Consider the following 19,327-nt stretch of genomic DNA (forward strand, 5'->3'; position numbering starts at 1 on the left):
TGTCCCACATAGAGATTTCTCAGGAGACAGATGAGGTGATCAGGCACTCCCATTTCTTTAAGAACTTGCCATAGTTTGCCATGGTCGACACAGTCAAAGGCTTTTGCATAGTCAATGAAGCAGAAGTAAATGTCTTTCTGGAACTCTCTAGCTTTCTCCATAATCCAGCGCATGTTTGCAATTTGGTCTCTGGTTCCTCTGCCTCTTCTAAATCCAGCTTGCACTTCTGGGAGTTCTCGGTCCACATACTGCTTGAGCCTTCCTTGTAGAATTTTAAGCATAACCTTGCTAGCGTGAGAAATTAGTGCAATTGTGCGATAGTTGGAGCATTCTTTGGCACTGCCCTTCTTTGGGATTGGGATGTAGACTGATCTTCTCCAATCTTCTGGCCACTGCTGAGTTTTCCAAACTTGCTGGCATATTGAGTGTAGCACCTTAACAGCATCATCTTTTAAAATTTTAAATAGTTCAGCTGGAATACCATCACTTCCACTGGCCTTGTTATTTGCAGTGCTTTCTAAGGCCCATTTGACTTCACTCTCCAGGATGTCTGGCTCAAGGTCAGCAACCACACTACCTGGGGTATATGAGACATCCGTTTCTTTCTGGTATAATTCCTCTGTGTATTCTTGCCACCTCTTCTTGATGTCTTCTGCTTCTGTTAGGTCCTTTCCACTTTTGTCCTTTATTATGGAAATCTTTGTACGAAATGTTCCTTTCATATCTCCAATTTTCTTGAACAGATCTCTGGTTCTTCCCATTCTATTGCTTTCCTCTATTTCTTTGCATTGCTTGTTTAAGAAGGTCTTCTTGTCTCTCCTTGCTATTCTTTGGAAATCTGCATTCAATTTCCTGTATGTTTCACGATCTCCCTTGCATTTTGCTTGCCTTCTCTCCCCCGCTATTTGTAAGGCCTCATTGGACAGCCACTTTGCTTTCTTGCATTTCCTTTTCATTGGGATGGTTTTCGTTGCTGCCTCCTGTATAATGTTACGAGCCTCCATCCATAGTTCTTCAGGCACTCTGTCCACCAAATCTAAATCCTTAAACCTGTTCCTCACTTCCACTGTGTATTCATAAGGGATTTGACTTAGATTGTATCTTACCGGCCCAGTGGTTTTTCCTACTTTCTTCAGTTTAAGCTTGAATTTTGCTATAAGAAGCTGATGATCTGAGCCACAGTCAGCTCCAGGTCTTGTTTTTGCTGACTGTATAGAGCTTCTCCATCTTTGGCTGCAGAGAATATAATCAATCTGATTTCGATGCTGCCCATCTGGTGATGTCCATGTGTAGAGTCGTCTCTTGTGTTGTTGGAAAAGCGTGTTTGTGATGACCAGCTTGTTCTCTTGACAGAACTCTATTAGCCTTTGCCCTGCTTCGTTTTGATCTCCAAGGCCAAACTTGCCAGTTGTTCCTTTTATCTCTTGACTCCCTACTTTAGCATTCCAATCCCCTATAATGAGAAGAACATCCTTCTTTGGTGTCACTTCTATAAGGTGTTGTAAGTCTTCATAGAATTGGTCAATTTCAGTTTCTTCAGCACCAGTAGTTGGTGCATAAACTTGGATTACTGTGATGTTAAAAGGTCTGCCTTGGATTCGTATCGAGATCATTCTATCATTTTTGAGATTGCATCCCAGTATAGCTTTTGCCACTCTTTTGTTGACTATGAGGGCCACTCCATTTCTTTTACGGGTTTCTTGCCCACAGTAGTAGATATGATGGTCATCTGAACTGAATTCACCCATTCCCGTCCATTTTAGTTCACTGATGCCCAGGATGTCAATATTTATTCTTGCCATCTCATTTTTGACCACCTCCAACTTACCCATGTTCATGGTTCTTACATTCCAGGTTCCTATGCAATATTTTTCTTTACAGCATTGGACTTTCCTTTCGCTTCCAGGCATATCCGCAACTGAGCGTCCTTTCGGCTTTGGCCCAGCCGCTTCATCAGCTCTGGATCTACTTGTACTTGCCCTCCGCTCTTCCCCAGTAGCATGTTGGACGCCTTCCGACCTGAGGGGCTCATCTTCCAGCGTCATAACTTTTATATGCCTGTTGTCTTTGTCCATGGAGTTTTCTTGGCAGGGATACTGGAGTGGCTTGCCGGTTCCTCCTCCAGGTGGATCACGTTTGGTCAAAACTCTCCACTATGACCTGTTCATCTTGGGTGCCCTGCTCGGCATAGTTCATAGCTTCTCTGAGTTCTTCAAGCCCCTTCGCCACGGCAAGGCAGTGATCCATGAAGGGGTCATAGTGACTCACAGTCATAGTGACTCTTTTTGGCTGCTTGGATAATGTGCTGAACTCCTAGGGAAAAGGGCTACTAAGGGTGGGGGCTTGAACCCCCATGTGTGCAGAGGGCAACAGATTAGCAATTCACCACTCAGGCTCCTCATTGCAGGCAGATTTCCTGCAGCCGTCCCTGGGTGGGCTCGAACCACCAACCTTCTGGTTAACAGCCAGACGCGCTAACCGATTGCGCCACAGAGACCTGGGCAGAGCTGTTTCTCTGCCTCCTGTTATGCTCGGTGCTGGGAAAGTTCATTTTGAAAAGGAACTAGTTCAAGTTCAAGGAGGAACCAGTTCCAAGAAGAATTATGTTCTGGGTCTAGCAGACAAAATAAACACTGATAAATTGTCAGGTCTGGATGGCATTCCCTACATTTGGCTCTTTTGGGGCAAAAAAGAGGAGGATTGCACCTTCTCTTGGCTACAGGCAGGGCCAATTAGCCAGGATACCAAATTCAGGGTGAGCAATTATAGTTGAAATGGATTTATTGCACAAAAAGCCCCTTCCCCCAAGCTGCATCTTTTGCAAATAGACAGCATGAAGAAAATGCCCTGAGATGTGTAGAATTGCAATTTGCTTGTAGCAATGCCGTCTAACCTCTCCACAAACAAATCAGGATGAATGTCCATGGATCACAGAATCGTAGAGTTGGAAGGAAACCCAAGGATCCCCTAATCCACCTCACTTCCAAAAACCTGCAATGAAGTAGAGTCTGCCAGCTTCCAAGGTAGTCCATGACTGGCACCACAACTGCGGGACCAAAATAAATGAGGCTGCAGGGTCTGAGTTCCTGGAAGGTCTTCAGCACTGGTGGTATAACAGATGCTCATCTGGAATTACCCTCTTTCCATCTTGCAAAAGAATTCCCTGACTGGGAATCGAACCCGGGCCGCGGCGGTGAGAGCGCCAAATCCTGACCACTAGACCACCAGGGATGTGCAAGCTGATCTCTGTCCCTCGGTTCTTTCAAGAGACGAGCTCCACATCAAACTGCTAAGAAATGGTGCTCTGCCAATCAGACATCCTGCCAAATGGCAGGTTTTCTTTAGTTGCTGTGAAGAGTTCCCACTCCGTTAGAAAGCTGAAAGTAGCATTTGGTCATCCTCTTTCCTGGGGAAGGAAACCAAGGCCACACTGATTCAAAATTCCATGGTACCACTTTAAGCAGTTGTGGCTTCCCCCAAAGACTTCTGGGAGTTCCCAGTTTGTTATCAGGGCTGAGAGTTGTAAGGAGTCTGCTCCCCACCTCCCAACTTGGGGTCCCTTTCAACTCTGCAATGCTATCATTCAATGTTTTGTTGGGTGAACGAGGCCTTAGCCTAAAGCAGGAGCTGCCTGTGTTTGCACCTGCTTGCAAATAGCGCGACCTGCTTAGCTGGCCCCTGATTGTAGGATCGGTTGGCTAACATTCGGCATGGATCACTTGGTTACAAATTTGCAGCAAGTGTGAACAAGGGTTTCCAAGGAAGATTTTTGTGGTTTGTCTCTAGTGAGACTTGAGGGCTCAATTCCTCTTAAAGCAGGTTATGTGCTTGTTCTGTTTCAACCCTCTCCCTTGTGAACTGTTTCGTTCAGACAATGCAGTCATACCTCATGTTACGTCCGCTTCATGTTACGTTCTTTCAGGATACGTCCTGCGGCGACCCGGAAGTACCAGAAAGGGTTACTTCCAGGTTTAACTGCTAGCGCATGTGCAGCCTCGCAGAATGATGTCACGCGCATGCGCAGAAGCGGCGAATCGCAACCTGCGCGTGCCCAGGCGCACCACTGTGGGTTGCGCTCTTTTCATGTTGTGAATGGGCCTCCGGAACGGATCCTGTTCACCACCAGAGGTATCACTGTAACAGGAACTTTCCAACCACAAACCTGTCAGGTGAACTCTCTCTTGGAAGAGCAGGTGCCAGCTATGTAGGTCACACTGTTTGCAAGCAGAGTCCTGACTAAGAGAGAAGAAATAATAGTGGCACTTAGGTCAAGAGGGCCTCTCACACCCCCTACGTTAATGCTAGGGTTACCGCAGGCTTCCTCAACCTCAGCCCTCCAGATGTTTTCGGCCTACAACTCCCATGATCCCTAGCTAGCAGGACCAGTGGTCAGGGATGTTGGGAATTGTCAGTGTTTGTAAGGGGGGGGGGAGAAGCTTCTGACCTCCCTTTGTTGCCTCAGCCTGGGCCTCAGACCCTTGTTGACATAAAAAAGTCCACGAGAAAAGTATCCTTGCAGAGTACTTTCTGCTTTTATTTTTTAAAGTCTTTCTGCAAAAGCGACTGACAAACTGTACACGCCTCAACACTACCAGCTTTCACTAACCAACCAACCAAACCCAAACAACCAAATTAACATTTCTCACTCTATATATACAACCAGGTGCAGGCCGCTGACTCATGCTGACCCAGCTTTTTAAGCATTAAAGAAACAGCGGCCAATTTTTAGCCATGACAGGAATTGTAGTCTCAAAACATCTGGAGGGCCGAGGTTGAGGAAGCCTGGTTTAGTGGGTAGATATCCAGTCTGTGTTTTGTTTTGGGCAGTGCACTATGTTTGTTCCTGTTTGTTTTAGATATTATTACTTTCTACAACTTACAAAAGAATTCAGTAGGCATATTAAAAAAAGAAAATAAAAGAAGAGGAGCACCATGTTTCTCCCTGGTTTCAAACCAGGGACCTTTCGCGTGTGTGGCGAACGTGATGACCACTACACTACAGAAACTCTGCCTTAGCTGAGGCCCTTGTTCCTGCCCCCTGGCCAAGAAAGATCCTTTTGGCTTGGAGTCCTTGTCACTCAGAGAATGGCAGTGCCATGTGCTCCAGATGGATGGGGTGCGGCATACCCCATCTAGCTAGGTGGCGCCGTGGAAGCGTGCTGGGCCCATAACCAAGAGGTTGATGGATCAAAGCCATCGTCTGCTGGGCAGCAGCAGCTACCTTCTGCTTTTGACTTGGACAACCCAAAAATGCGGGGAGGAGATTTTCCTGCTAGTGAGTAGGACGCTACAGGCCCTCCTTCCTTTGGCAACTGATCTGGGAGAATGAATTCTTTTTCAGAAGAGAAGGGGAGACACTGCCTGGGATAGAGCCTAACTCTGAAGACTGTGCGTTGGTCAGCATGCCCTGATCTACTCTATAAAGTAAATTCACGCACGGGCGTCTTCCAAAAACCCATCTAATCCTCAGCATTATCATCTCCCAGAAACCTAAGTCGCCACTGTTGAAGGGCATGTGGATCCAGAATAGGCCTCCACAGTCATTTATGGACACACCATTAAGACCATATTCATGTAAGACAATCCTACTCGGCATTCACCAAAGAAGAAGATCTGAAAAAGGGACCGACGAGGGTGGGATTCGAACCCACGCGTGCAGAGCACAATGGATTAGCAGTCCATCGCCTTCACCACTCGGCCACCTCGTCCAGGAATCCTGCCCACCGCCGTCCCTGGGTGACGTCCCTGGGTGGGCTCGAACCACCATCCTTCTGGTTAACAGCCAGACGCGCTAACCCATTGCGCCACAGAGACTTGGGCGGTAGAATCCTTGGTCTGAGATCTTATTACTGGAACACTACTGACAGACTAAGGATGGGATGTGCATGTGTCCTTATGCCAATTTCCCAGTTTCCATGGAGAAAGAGGAGGAGGAACAGTCCTGCAGCTCAAAGGGTCAGTGGCAGAACTGGTGTCCCCTTCAACAACTCCTCAAGTAGAGTGGGAGCAGGGTACTCAACAAGCAAGCCTTGAAGAGTTAAATATTATGGGCTAGAGTTACCGTATTTTTCGTCCCATAGGACGCTCCGTCCCATAGGACGCACCTAGTTTTTTTGGGGGGAAATAAAGGAATTCCCCCCCCCTTTATTTCCCCCCCAAAAGCAGGTCGGGGAAACTGAACCAGGTCGGGTAACGGGGCTGCGCCTCCCTGCTGTCCCCCGAGCTTGTGGGGCTGGCCGATGTCTGCCTCAGGCGGCGGGCTGCTATCCGCAGCGTGGGGAGCCCTGTGGGGAACTCCTGCAGGGCTCCCCACGCTGCGGATGGCTGCCCGGCGCACGGGGCGCTCAGCTTCAGTACGTACCGACCCCTCTCGCTCTCCAAGCTTCAGCGAAAGCCTGCATTCGCCCCACAGGACGCACCCAGATTTCCCCTTCATTTTTGGAGGGGAAAAAGTGTGTCCTGTAGGGCGAAAAATACGGTAGATGCCACCCTTCCTTTGCTCTGCTTTTCAGTTTCAGCAGTGTTCTCAACCTGGCCAGCAATAAAGCGGTAAGAGTCTCACGTTTATTTATTCTGCACTTATTATGATGAGGAAAAGCAGTATTGGGTGCTTATTGCCAAAGGGTGAAATAAGGAGATAAAGTGATCTGGGAGAAAAAACTACCCCAAGTTCCTCTCTCTTATTTTAAAGCACTCACTATATTCACAGTCATAGTGACTCTTTTTGGCTGCTTGGATAATGTGCTGAACTCCTAGGGAAAAGGGCTACTAAGGGTGGGGGCTTGAACCCCCATGTAGGCAGAACACAACAGATTAGCAATTCACCACTCAGGCTCCTCATGGCAGATTTCCTGCAGCCGTCCCTGGGTGGGCTTGAACCACCAACCTTCTGGTTAACAGCCAGACGCGCTAACCGATTGCGCCACAGAGACCTGGGCAGAGCTGTTTCTCTGCCTCCTGTTATGCTCGGTGCTGGGAAAGTTCATTTTGAAAAGGAACTAGTTCAAGTTCAAGGAGGAACCAGTTCCATGAAGAATGATGTTCTGGGTATAGCAGACAAAATAACCATTGATAAATTGTCAGGTCTGGATGGCATCCCCCACATTTGGCTCTTTTGGGGCAAAAAAGAGGAGGATTGCACCTTCTCTTGGCTACAGGCAGGGCCAATTAGCCAGGATACCAAATTCAGGGTGAGCAATTATAGTTGAAATGGATTTATTGCACAAAAAGCCCCTTCCCCCAAGCTGCATCTTTTGCAAATAAAGACAGCATGAAGAAAATGCCCTGAGATGTGTGGAATTGCAATTTGCTTGAAGCAATGCCGTCTAACCTCTCCAAAAACAAATCAAGATGAATGTCCATGGGAACACAGAATCGTAGAGTTAGAAGGAAACCCAAGGATCCCCTAGTCCAACTCCCTGACTCCCTGGCCCTCCAACCTCGCTTCAAAAAACCTGCAATGAAAGGGGGTCCACCACCTTCTGAGGTAGTCCATGACTGGCACCACAACTGCGGGATCAAAATAAACGAGGCTTCAGGGTCTGAGTTCCTGGAAGGTCTTCAGCAGAAATTCAGCTGGAATGACCCTCTTTCCATCTGACAAAAGAATTCCCTGACTGGGAATTGAACCCGGGCCGCGGCGGTGAGAGCGCCAAATCCTGACCACTAGACCATCAGGGATGTGCAAGGTGATCTCTGTTCCTCCATTCTTCCAAGCAGTGAGCACTGTGAAGGCTGGTGGAACAAAGTTTTTTATGGGGGAGTCTGAGTTGGAGAAGTTATGGGTGGAACAGACATTTGAGGGGAGTCAAACTGAAAAGTACATTTGATGGTACATGGTGCTCTGTCATAACTTATGTGATCCCACAACTGGGTCATATTCTACCTGACCCCAAAAAATCTCTGTGGCCAGATAGGATACCCAAGCATTATGGGCAAACAACATATGAGGTGTGTAATTTGCTATTGATTTTATTGTGAGACTTTAAAATGGCTTCAATTGTAATGCTCAAGTTGTGAGTAGCTATCCAGTCTATGTTTTGTTTGGGGTAGTGCATGCACTATGTTTGCTTTAGATGTTATTTCTTCTATATTTTACTCAAAAAAATATTAAAAGTGGAGCACCATGTTTCTGCCTGGTTTCGAACCAGGGACCTTTCGCGTGTGAGGCGAACGTGATAACCACTACACTACAGAAACTCTGCCTTAGCTGAGGCCCTTGTTCCTGCCCCCTGGCCAAGAGAAATTCTTTTGGCTTGGAGTTCTTGACACTCAGAGAATGGCAATGCCACATGCTCCTGATGGATGGGGTGGAGCACTGGCTCCACAGCTCCTTCTGACTGCAGCACCTCTGGGGCTGTCCCTGCCAGCCCTTTGAGTTCAGATTCCTTGCCTCACTTGATGATAAAGAATCAACTCCTGGTCCCTGACAAACATACCTTCATGCCCCATCCAGCAGAGTGGCGCAGCGGGAGTGTGCTGGGCCCATAACCCAGAGGTCGATGGATCGAAACCATCCTCTGCTAGTTGGCAGTGACTGCCTTTTGCTTTTTCCTTGGACAACCCACAAAAGAAAAGGGATCCCTTTTTGTTTTTTTGTTTTTTAAATTATTTTTATTCAATTTCCAATATAAAATTTAAACATACATTTTCAATATTATCACAAATACAAATGTTGACTTCCTTCGACCTTTTTGGGTAGGACAGCACAGCAACTCCTTCCTCTGGCAAAAGGTCTGGCAGAAGGAATCGCCTCGAAGGAAGATGGAGTGCTGCTATTGCTTTGGTCCAACCTGCCTGTAAGGTGCTTGCTATGCTTTGATAGTGTTGCACACACCCCAGTCTCCAAGTGGCAAGAGATTCCAGGGGTTGCAGTGTTTTACCCAGGGTTCAGTTTCCTTTGAACAAAGCTCAATGGAGACTGTGATGTCTTTAGGATATATGGCTTTAATTGAAGCTATATACTAGCAGTGGCCAGCTCCCAAGAGACTGCAATCTACTCACAGAATTAAAAACTGGCAATGATCTACCTCCTTTTTGGGTGTTCAGGTCAAAGTAGTTGACCTTTTTTTTAGGAAGGAAACTCCTGTTTTGGGGGTTCGGGAGCCTGTGATCTATCACAGACGTCCAGTGATCTACTGCTAGATGTGCCTGTTGGACATGCCTGAGCACCAGATTTAGGGGTTTGCAGCATTCAGTCTGCAGTAGAAGCCCCAAGCCACAGTTCTGTGTCCAGCTCTGAGCAATACATGCCTCTGTCTCCAGATTCCAGCATCCATGCTATTATTGGACCCAGGCTGGACTAGAGGACCTCCAGGACCCCTTCCAACTTTCACATTCTGATTCAAATGATAAACCAGGCAGGCACACAGCTTTTTCTCAGCAGCCAACCAAGATGGATCCACCTCGAACCCCCTGTCAAGGTAAGGGGAAGGAAAAACTGCTTTCTTGCTGGAAGAGAATAAGAAATGAGGAAAGTGGCGGTAAGGATCCTTTCTCCCAGGCCTTTTGCCAGAGGAAGGAGTTGCTGTGCTGTCCTACTCAGCAGCAGCAACAAGGGATCCTTTTTCCCTTTTCTTTTGTGGGTTGTCCAAGGAAAAAGCAAAAGGCAGTCACTGCCAACTAGCAGAGGATGGTTTCGATCCATCGACCTCTGGGTTATGGGCCCAGCACGCTCCCGCTGCGCCACTCTGCTGGCTGGTTGGGAGAAAGTGGCTGGCTGTGGATCATTGCATCATTTGTCAGCTAGGTATCTGGTCTGGGAATGACTTTATTTGGATTCCCCAACCTGTAATGAGGCAGTATCATGCCAGCATCCACTGTCTCCAGTTGCCGTGGCTATTTTTATTCAACAAACGGAAGAAACAGACTTTCCCACCTGGGCTACTGCAGATGGTTGACATCCACCCGTCTCGGGAGACAATGAAGGCGTGTGCCTTTGGATCCTGCTAACAGCAAAGCAATACTAGCACGTCACCTCTCTCTCCTTTTCAACAATATTCCTTTTCCCAGGCTTGTTGCTAGAGGAGGGGGGCACAGCAGCTTCCTAGCTTCCTATTTAGTAGCCGCAGGGAAATAATTTCCACTCACACCCACATTTTGCCAAGGCAAAAGTAAAAGTATCTAGCAAAGGATGGTTTCAATCCATCGACCTCTGGGTTATGGGCCCAGCACGCTTCCGCTGCGCCACTCTGCTGGATGGAGCAAGAAAGAGCCTAGTGCACATCATCAGTTTGTTTGTCATCTATCCAGTTCTGGCAACAAAACTGCTGGATAAAAGAGACTGAGGGGAGGCTCTGCCTAGGTCTCTGTGGCGCAATCGGTTAGCGCGTCTGGCTGTTAACCAGAAGGTTGGTGGTTCGAGCCCACCCAGGGACGGTTGTAGGCACTTTGTCCAGGATGAGACATCTGTTGTCCTCTGCACATGTGGGTTTGGAGTCTATCTCATCATCCCTTTTTTCCATTAATCGGACCCAGGTCAAAAGATTGGGAACCTCACATGATGCCTCTGGTCTACAACACTGATGCAGCTGATGCGGGGTTTTTCCTTCCAGGCAAGTGATCCTGCCAAAGGAAAAGCTCCTGTGGGCTTGCCTGGCCCACAGCTGTTATTTGCAGAGCATAAAACTAGACCTCTTTCTTTTGCATGGCATCAAAGGAAGCATAATAAGAGACTGAGAGGCACCTTTCTCCAGGTCTCTGTGGCGCAATCGGTTAGCGCGTCTGGCTGTTAACCAGAAGGTTGGTGGTTCGAGCCCACCCAGGGATGTTTGCAGACATTATCCCCATGATGAGGTGGCTGAATCAGTTCAGTTTCCATCTTTGCTAGCCCTTTTCCCCACTGGCTGGAAGTCCTAGAGCAGTGGTCCCCAGATATTTTCCCCCCAAGGACCACTTGACAATTGCTGAGGGTCTTGGTGGACCACTTAATACGTTCCCTGCCTGTTGCAGCAGCTGTAATGCGCTGTGCTAAATGATTTTTAGTTGTATCCTTACAGCACTCTGTGGAACACCTGAATGAAGCTTGTGGACCACCGGTTTGGGAAACCCTGTCTTAAGGCATAAACTTCTAGCTGGCAGGCTGAAACTGTCTTCAACTCTCTGAAAGGAAAAAAACAACAACCAGGAAGGTATGCACCAGCCGGGACTCGAACCCGAGTCACAAGATTGGGAACCTCGTATGATGCCTCTACACCACTGGTGCAGACGATGAGGACCTTCTCCTTCCTGGGCAGAATGTCTGCCGAGGTAAAACCTCCTGTGTGGTTGGATGGTCCAGAGGAGATTTTCAGCATCCTGACCAAAATGTGTAGGGACATCTAGCTTTTTGCATGTTGTGTCCAGTGCAGAAGCAAAAGGCAGCAGCAGAATAGCAGATGACATTTTTCTTCTATCAACCTCTGGGTTATGGGCTCAGCATGCTCCCCTTCCGGTTTGGGAAAAGGAACCTGAAATGGCTTGTATAACTGGTTTTCTCTTAGCTGAGTAAAACCTCAGGCCAAGAGGGGTGGAGATCTCTGTGATGCAATTTTTTTAGCACATCTGGGCTTTAGCTGGAAAGATGCAATGCCACCCAGCTGTGGGTATCATGTTCCCGATGACATGGTCAAGTGGTGAAGGCCGTGGACTGCTAATCTGTTGCGCACTGTGCTGAGGGTTTGAATCCCACCCTCACAGGACGCTTGCAAGCTTTTGGCTGCCTGTGCCTTCTTTGCATGTCAGCAGAGAAAATGCCGGTCTGGATTCGCACCCAGGTCACTCACAGCACTGGCAATGTTGAATGAACGCCATACACAGGATTGGCACTGTTGCATGATGAGGCTTCTTTCTACATTGGTGGCACAAATGAGCAGTCCTTTCCTTGGCATAAATCCTTTCAGGCAAACAGGTAGCAGCTCCTTAGGTTCCCTCAAGCCCTGGAGATTATTTTGCTGTTGGTGCTGTGGGTTATACCACAGAGCCTAGGACTTGCCAATCAGAAGGTCGGCAGTTCAAATCCCGCGACAGAGTGAGCTCCCGTTGCTTGGTCCCTGCTCCTGCCAGCCTAGCAGTTCGAAAGCACGTCAAAGTGCAAGTAGATAAATAGGTACTGCTCTGGCGGGAAGGTAAAGGGCATTTCTGTGCGCTGCCCTGATTCGCCAGAAGCGGCTTAGTCATGCTGGCTACATGACCCGGAAGCTGTAAGCCGGCTCCCTCGGCCAATAGAGCAAGATGAGCGCCGCAACCCCAGAGTCGGTCACGACTAGACCTAATGGTCAGGGGTCGCTTTACCTTTTGCTTTCTTCCAGACGACTAGGAGTTAACATAACAGAGTTGCGGATCCTAGAGAGGCTGGGGAAAAACAAGTAAACAGCGCAGGGCATCTTCCTCTTCCGCCACCCGCTTCTCTCCCTCGCACTGTGCTGCGAAATAGCCTTTAGGTCTGGAGCCTCTGCTGCCGGTTGCATTCCTGGCTGCGGGTGCAATGCAAAGAAAAAAGACCGTGTGGAGCAGGTGAGCTAAAGCAAGGAAGGAGAGACAGAAAGCCTAGGAGGAAACAGCTGCTGGGCGGCGGCGGGAACAGAGGAGCCCATTTCTGCAGCAGGGAAATGCGGACAAAGAGCCCTGTGGAGCCTCGCAGGCTATCAGATTGCTGAGGAGCCGGGGGCTGGAAGGGAGCTTCTGTGGGAGCTTCCAGGCAGGTATTTGTTTTCTTGGGGAGGGGCTGCAGCTCAGTGGTTAGAGCCTCTGTTTTGCATGCAGAAGGTCCCAGGTCCAATCCCTGGGGCTAGGAAACACATCTGTCTGAAACTGCAAAGCTGCTCTAGGAGCCAACTCCTGGGGACCGAGGTCCCTTCAGCCTCCCCATAAAATATTTGAGGGCCCCCTCCCAAAGTTGATGGGCATTGTCATTCAAACGGTGTGTGTGTGCCATGTACAGTGGTACCTCAGGTTACATACGCTTCAGGTTACATATGTTTCAGGTTACAGACTCCGCTAACCCAGAAATAGTACCTCGGGTTAAGAACTTTGCTTCAGGATGAGAACAGAAATCGTGCAGCAGTGGTGCAGCGGCAGCAGGAGGCCCCATTAGCTAAAGTGGTGCTTCAGGTTAAGAACAGTTTCAGGTTAAGAACGGACCTCCGGAACGAATTAAGTACTTAACCCGAGGTACCACTGTAATCAGTTATGTGTGGTGGGGCTTACCTGTCGTCGTCCCCAAATATTTTATTCAGGCTGGTACACCTGGAAGCTGCTGCCTGTCAGTGTTGACAATAGTGAGCTGAATGGACCTGACTCAGTATAAGGCAGCTTACTATGTGAGATCGTGGCTAGTAGCCACTGACAGCCTTACCCACTGTGACAGCCACTGTGACAGCCACTGACAGCCTTACCCACTGTGTCTTTTCAAACCATTAGACTGTGGCTTTTTTGTTTTGTCATGGCAAAGTTAATTATTTCAGTTCTGTTTTAGGTTTTGAATCACGTGTGCACGCTGCCTTCGGATGGCTTTTCCCAAAAAGCAGCAAAGGAATACTTGAAATAAAATAAAATAAAGAGAGCAAAAACAAGGGTGGGGCGATAACATGGAGGTAATGAAACATCACAAAGAAACAACTGATACAAATGCATCTGTGGTGTGTTTTTTGGCATTTTTCTTAGCAACAACTCTGGGGAGGAAACATCCAATTCCAGATATCGCACTCCAAAAGAAAAACAGAGGTATACAAACCAGGAACTCTTCAACTCACTAGCTATTCCAGTTTAGTCCAAACCAGGAAACTGTGGTTAACTGTTTCAGAACAAGCCAGGGTGTAAACCCATTGTTTGAAGCTGGCTAAATATCTTGGTTTGTTGTGAAGCTTCCTGGTTCAGTTGAAATGGAAACTATAGTGAGTTAAAGAAATCCTGACTTATTTGCTGGCTCCTGCAAACAGAGGAGTAAAGAGGCTGCCCGAAGTCTTGTTTTTAAATCAATATATGATCATTGGAAACATCTAAATGTAAAGCATCGTCTCCTGTTTTCTGTTTTGTTCCAGAAGGTGATGACTTAGACAAGCAGGAGGAAGATCTTTCACTAGAAAGGTGTGAGCTTCCCCATCCTATTATCAGCCAAAAGCGGCAAAAGTTCTGGGGTTGAAGAGATGCCGGGAAGTCAACAGGGACAAGGAGGACAACTTGAAAAGGCAACAGAAGGAGCTTTCCTTTGTGAAGATGGAGATAGTAGTTTAAATGAAAGTACTTTCCAAGAAGGAATCCTCATATGTAAAGGGGGAACTATGGGCACAGACTGTGGAAAAAGCCTCCATCAGAGCTTTGAGTTTCTTGAGGATGACAGTGTGAAGAGAGGGGGACATCAATATAAATGCTCATCATGCTGGGAAACTTTCCATGACAGAACCCACTTGGATACACATGAGAGAATCCACACTGGAGATAAACCATATGAATGCACAGATTGTGGAAAAAGCTTTAGCATGAGCTATGGGTTTATTGATCATATAAGAGTACACACAGAGGAGAAACCATATATATGTTCAGACTGCGGTCAGCGCTTCCATCTGAAATCAAACCTTACTGCACACAAGAGAACCCACACAGCAGAGAACCCCTACGAGTCCTCTGAGTACGGGCAAAGCTTTGGTAAGAAATCACATCTTGTCACGCACGGGAGGACCCGCACTGGAGAGAAACCCTATCAGTGCTCAGATTGTGGGAAGAGCTTCAGCCAGAAAGGAAATCTCGTTTCCCACATGAGGATCCACACAGGGGAGAAGCCGTATAAATGTTCCCAGTGCGGCAAATGCTTCTCTCATTGCACTTCGCTGATGATGCATGTGAGAACTCACACAGGGGAGAAACCTTACAAATGCTCCATCTGTGAAAAAAGCTTTGTCAACAAGGGAAACCTTGTTTCACATGTGAGAATCCACACAGGGGAAAAGCCCTATGAATGCAGAGATTGTGGGAAAAGCTTTAGCACCAGCTTTCAGTTTATAGAGCATAAAAGGCTACACACAGGGGAGAAACCCTACATGTGCTCAGACTGTGGGCAAAGCTTCAATACAAAATCAAACCTTATCACACACAAGAGAACCCACACAGGAGAGAAGCCCTACCAGTGTACTGTGTGTGGGAAAGGCTTCCGGGTTAAATCATCCCTTACTAAACATGTGAGAATCCACACAGGGGAGAAGCCCTACGAATGTCCTGAGTGTGGGAAAAGCTTCAACACTAGCTCCCTGCTTGTGAATCACAAAAGGGTTCATACAGGAGAGAAGCCGTATAAATGCTCAGGATGCGGGAGAAGCTTCCGTCAGAAAGGAAACCTTGTTTCACATATGAGAATCCATACAGGGGAGAAGCCATACCGGTGTTCTGACTGTGATAAAAGCTTCATTGATAAAAAGTCACTTATTAAGCACAAGAGAACCCACACAGGAGAGAAAGCTTACGATTGTAAAGATGGTGGGCAACACTTCAGGTGCAACTCAGTGCTTTCATAGCACAGTATAATTCACTGGGCCTGACTGGACTAAACCTCTCTTTGGTCTGACCTACAAATGCACGGTAGGGGGGAGACTGCAGACTTAGTGCTTTCTCACTGACTCGGCATTTATTCCCTACCTCCGGCATCACCAAACGTTCACATGGGACTATATATTGAAATATGGATGTGTACTTGGGTTGAATTTGTGTGGTCAGTGCCCAGATAGTGTGTGGTCCATTTCTAACCTACATTGGTCATAGAATTGTAGAGGGCAAAGGGACCCCGAGGGTCATTTAGTTCAGCCCCATGGAATGCAGGAATTTCAGGCCGCGTCGGAAATACTGTGTATTTCTGGGCTGTGCATGGACCAAGCGAGATGTCTCTAGAGGAGGGGTCTGAAAATCAGGACAGCTTCAGGAATAGCTGAAACACCTGGGTGTGCTTAGCCTGGAAGAGAGATTGTGGGAAAAGAGAGATTATACCAGCCTTCAAATAACCACACAGAATATGGAACAGGCTTGTTTTCTGTGGCTCCAGAGGGCAAGAACTGGGCGGAAAGTGCAGGGAAGCAGATTTCGGCAAAACATTTAGAAGACCTATTCAACATTGGGACAAAATTAACCAGGAGGTGGTGCTAGAGTTTTTAAAATCTGAAATTAAATACAGTGGTACCTCCGGTTGCGAACGGGATCTGTTCCGGAGGTCCGGCCATATCCCAAAGTTTTTGCAACCAGAGAGACGGCTTCTGCGCATGCGCGCGTGGCGGTAGACCGCATCTGCGCATGCGCGAGCGGTGAAACACTTCCGGGTTAGCCTCTTTCGCAACCTGAAGTTTACATTACCCGAGGTTCCACAGTATGTCATCTGAACAGTATGTGCACCCTGGATATTCCAATGTTACTTTCTACCTTAACTGTCACATGCCTCTGAATACCAGTTGTTGGAAACCACAGAAGGGCAAAGGGCTCTGACATTATGTTTGCTGACTGGGAACAGTTATGGACCACCGGTATTAAATTTACAGCATGTAATGCCTTGAAAGAAAATATTATGAAAATGATTTACAGGTGGTACATGACCCCAGTTAAGCTTGCGAAGATTTATCATCTGCCCAATAATAAATGTTGGAAATGTAATGAGACTGAAGGTACCTTCTTTCACCTTTGGTGGACCTGCCCAAAGATTAAAGCCTTTTGGGAAATGATTTATAATGAAATTAAGAAGGTACTTAAATGTACTTTTCACAAGAAACCAGAGGCATTCCTCTTGGGCATGGTTGGCCAATTGGTGTTAAGGAAGGATAGGATTTTTTTTATGTACGCCACTACAGCAGCAAGGATCCTTCTAGCAAAGTATTGGAAGACACAAGAACTCCCCACACTGGAAGAATGGCAGACGAAAGTGATTGACTTTATGGGATTGGCAGAAATGACTGGCAGAATCCGCGACCAAGAGAAAGAGACAGTGGAGGAAGATTGGAAGAAGTTTAAAGTATACCTTAAGAACTGTTGTAAAATAGAGAGTGATAAAATGTCAAGGGGAAGGAAGATGCAGAATTGCAGCTAAAACTGTTTGATGATTCAAGGTAAAATTGAGAATGACAATAAGCTTAAACTTAATTGGCAAAAAGAGTTGTTGAAAAACTGTAAAATAAGGATGCAAAAAGGGTGAGGTATGGGGAAGTCCGAGAAAAGAGGCTTATGAAAATGAGGTTAAGAAATGATATCTTTGTATGTGTTTGTATTTGTTGATGTTTGTGTGTTGTTGTTGTTTTGTGTTAAAAATTGGAAAATTAATAAAAATTATTATAAAAAAAAAATAAAAATAAACCTCTCTTTGGTCTGACCTACAAATGCACGGTAGGGGGGAGACTGCAGACTTAGTGCTTTCTCACTGACTCGGCATTTATTCCCTACCTCCGGCATCACCAAACGTTCACATGGGACTATATATTGAAATATGGATGTGTACTTGGGTTGAATTTGTGTGGTCAGTGCCCAGATAGTGTGTGGTCCATTTCTAACCTACATTGGTCATAGAATTGTAGAGGGCAAAGGGACCCCGAGGGTCATTTAGTTCAGCCCCATGGAATGCAGGAATTTCAGGCCGCGTCGGAAATACTGTGTATTTCTGGGCCGTGCATGGACCAAGTGAGATGTCTCTAGAGGAGGGGTCTGAAAATCAGGACAGCTTCAGGAATAGCTGAAACATCCGGGTGTGCTTAGCCTGGAAGAGAGATTGTGGGAAAAGAGAGATTATACCAGCCTTCAAATAACCACACAGAATATGGAACAGGCTTGTTTTCTGTGGCTCCAGAGGGTAAGAACTGGGCGGAAAGTGCAGGGAAGCAGATTTCGGCAAAACACATAGAAGACCTATTCAACATTGGGACAAAATTAACCAGGAGGTGGTGCTAGAGTTTTTAAAATCTGAAATTAAATACAGTGGTACCTCCGGTTGCGAACGGAATCTGTTCCGGAGGTCCGGCCATATCCCAAAGTTTTTGCAACCAGAGAGACGGCTTCTGCGCATGCGCGCATGGCGGTAGACCGCTTCTGCGCATGCGCGAGCGGTGAAACACTTCCGGGTTAGCCTCTTTCGCAACCTGAAGTTTACATTACCCGAGGTTCCACAGTATGTCATCTGAACAGTATGTGCACCCTGGATATTCCAATGTTACTTTCTACCTTAACTGTCACATGCCTCTGAATACCAGTTGTTGGAAACCACAGAAGGGCAAAGGGCTCTTGTTCTCGGGTCCTACTTTTGGGCTTTCCATTGGGGCAAATGGTTGGCCACTGTGAGCAGGATGCTGGACTTGATGCCACCCGATTCAGCAGGGCTCTTCTTGCAGTCTTAGGCCACACCACCACACAGATAGTTTCAGAGGTCGGCAGCTACCCAAGTGGGCGGGAAGAGATGATGCGCTGCCAGCTACACGTGGGCAAGAGCAGGGAGAGGTATTGTCCGATCTCCCTGTGATGCCACAACACATCCCATTAGAGCCGCCTTCCCCAAGCTGTTGCCCTCCTGATCTTTTGGATCACAGCTCCCATCAGTCTTAGGCCAGCATGGCTATGCAGCATTAAGAGGAGAGCAACTTCTCAATTGTCCTTAAATTGGCATCGCCAGCCACCACTGGCCATAGGCAGAAGTGCGATGGGACGAGAGATGGGACGCTTACCTTTGTACAGTAGAGTACATTTGACCCCACAGACCTGGGGTTCCCCCTCCTGTTATAAGACCATGTTGGAAACATCTGGCGTTCCATGGGTACGAGCATGCAGAAACACAATGGTGGTAGGGATCTGAAATGCATATTCTGTTCTCGTTTATAATAATTTTTATACTGCCTTTTAAAAAACGTTGCTAACAGGAAACACAGTATTTTTCTGGTTTTTGTTCAAAGTGCATAGCTACTGAGTGAGAAATAAATAAATAAATCTGGCGCGTTGTAACAGAATGGCACAGCTTAGACCGGGATGGGGAACCAGCAGTCTGCCAGATGTTGCTAGACCCCAGCTCCCCTGATCATCTGCGGCAATGCTGAGTGGAGAGGGAAGGTGATGAGACTTGGGAGTCCAAAAAATCTGGAAGGAGTCAGGCTGAGGAGCATGTTTTACAGAGAGAGAGAGAGTGAGCAATTGCCAGTCTAGAGCAGGCAAGTTGGGCTAGAAATGTAAATGCACCATCTCCCAACTTAAAATTTAGTCGACTTATATGAATTGAACTGTAGGTTGGGATGTTAAAACCTTTGTTTTTCTCATTAAATTCTACATTACAAAATATCTGTTGCTCCATGCACTGTGTCATGTACGGCTGACCACTGCCCCATGCAGTGAACTGCAGAACATCACC

General features: G+C 47.2%; 1 protein-coding gene across 2 annotated transcripts; it reads left to right on the top strand.

Annotated features, from left to right (window-relative positions):
* Nucleotides 1–12,331: 12,331 nt before the first annotated feature.
* LOC307208748 (uncharacterized protein) lies at nt 12,332–17,031 on the top strand. Of its 2 annotated transcripts, XM_079963677.1 has the most exons (3): nt 12,332–12,492; nt 13,454–13,701; nt 14,019–17,031. In XM_079963677.1, the coding sequence occupies exon 3, from the start codon at nt 14,124–14,126 to the stop codon at nt 15,483–15,485; it is 1,362 nt and encodes a 453-aa protein (XP_079819803.1). In that variant the 5' UTR covers nt 12,332–12,492; nt 13,454–13,701; nt 14,019–14,123; the 3' UTR covers nt 15,486–17,031. The 2 variants fall into 2 exon arrangements, with proteins under 2 accessions (XP_079819803.1, XP_079819802.1); XM_079963676.1 differs by lacking the exon at nt 13,454–13,701.
* Nucleotides 17,032–19,327: the final 2,296 nt, after the last annotated feature.

This window comes from Podarcis cretensis (assembly GCF_951804945.1).
Source record: "Podarcis cretensis genome assembly, chromosome: 2".
Taxonomy (NCBI): Eukaryota; Metazoa; Chordata; class Lepidosauria; order Squamata; family Lacertidae; genus Podarcis; species Podarcis cretensis.